The 920-nt window shown below is 40.1% G+C and overlaps 1 protein-coding gene across 1 annotated transcript in view; it reads left to right on the top strand.

Moving 5' to 3' along the window:
- Nucleotides 1–821, top strand: part of LOC103769255 (glutamate receptor-interacting protein 1) — a gene marked incomplete at both ends in the record, with an annotated part of 38,683 nt that extends 37,862 nt beyond the window's left edge. Inside the window, one exon of the mRNA XM_008936438.1 lies at nucleotides 666–821. Coding sequence (XP_008934686.1) covers nucleotides 666–821 — 156 coding nt within the window. The remainder of the gene's footprint in view (nucleotides 1–665) is intronic.
- Between the last annotated feature and the right edge of the window lie 99 nt (nucleotides 822–920).

The following is a 920-nucleotide window of genomic DNA, read 5'->3' on the forward strand; positions in this document are numbered from 1 at the left end:
GCTGACATTTTATCTCCTCTTCTTCTTCTTCCTTCTCCTCCCTCCCCTTCCTCCCCTCATCTTTCACTTATACATTTCCCATTTCAGGCACTAAAACCTTTTCAGTTTTATGGATGCTACACTTTTTCATAGCCATGCCAAGGTTATTTCTGACATTTTATGCCTTTTTCTTTCTGTAACAAGGCAACCTTTGTAGACCGGAAAAGACTTGAAAATTCTGAGTGAATCAGCTCTTCTGCTATACGAGTAGACTGTTACATTTGAGTAGTGTATATAAAGCATGATTTTTGAATGCAAAGCATTGCTTACAAATCTTTTGTCAGAAATTACCTGCTACAAAAAGGCATTTCTAAAATCAGTGTATCTAGACATATTGTTTATGGATATGTGTTGACAATTTTAATTTAACATGCCTCACCTAAAATAAGTTGTATACTATGACTGCACTACAATATCTTTGTTAGCTTCCAGCAGGTATTTTCATAAAACGCTGGCTATACTTTTGCCTAGGGTTACCTTTGGGGTTTAATGTCTGTGTTATTGGAAATGCACAACCCATTCCTGTGCATCATACACATTGTTTGATTCCTTGATGAGTTACAGGCATGTGCCGCACTCTTCCGTGAAGACTGAGTGCTGTATCCCAAGTGTTTGATTTCTTACAGCAGCTTTGGTGTCTTCATCCTTCTCTCCTACCTCCATGAGTGCATACAGCCTGAGTTCCCTCAACATGGGGACCTTACCTCGCAGCCTCTACTCCACCAGCCCACGTGGGACAATGATGAGGCGGAGGATGAAAAAGAAGGACTTCAAAAGCTCCTGTAGGTGGTAACAGCATTTGCTCAAAATGTGCAGTGAATGGGTGGAGGAGGGGGAAGATAGAGAAAAAAGGTACAAAGCACCTTTATATATATATATAT

Source organism: Merops nubicus, unplaced genomic scaffold (assembly GCF_000691845.1).
Source record: "Merops nubicus isolate BGI_N331 unplaced genomic scaffold, ASM69184v1 scaffold7010, whole genome shotgun sequence".
In the NCBI taxonomy this organism is placed as follows: Eukaryota; Metazoa; Chordata; class Aves; order Coraciiformes; family Meropidae; genus Merops; species Merops nubicus.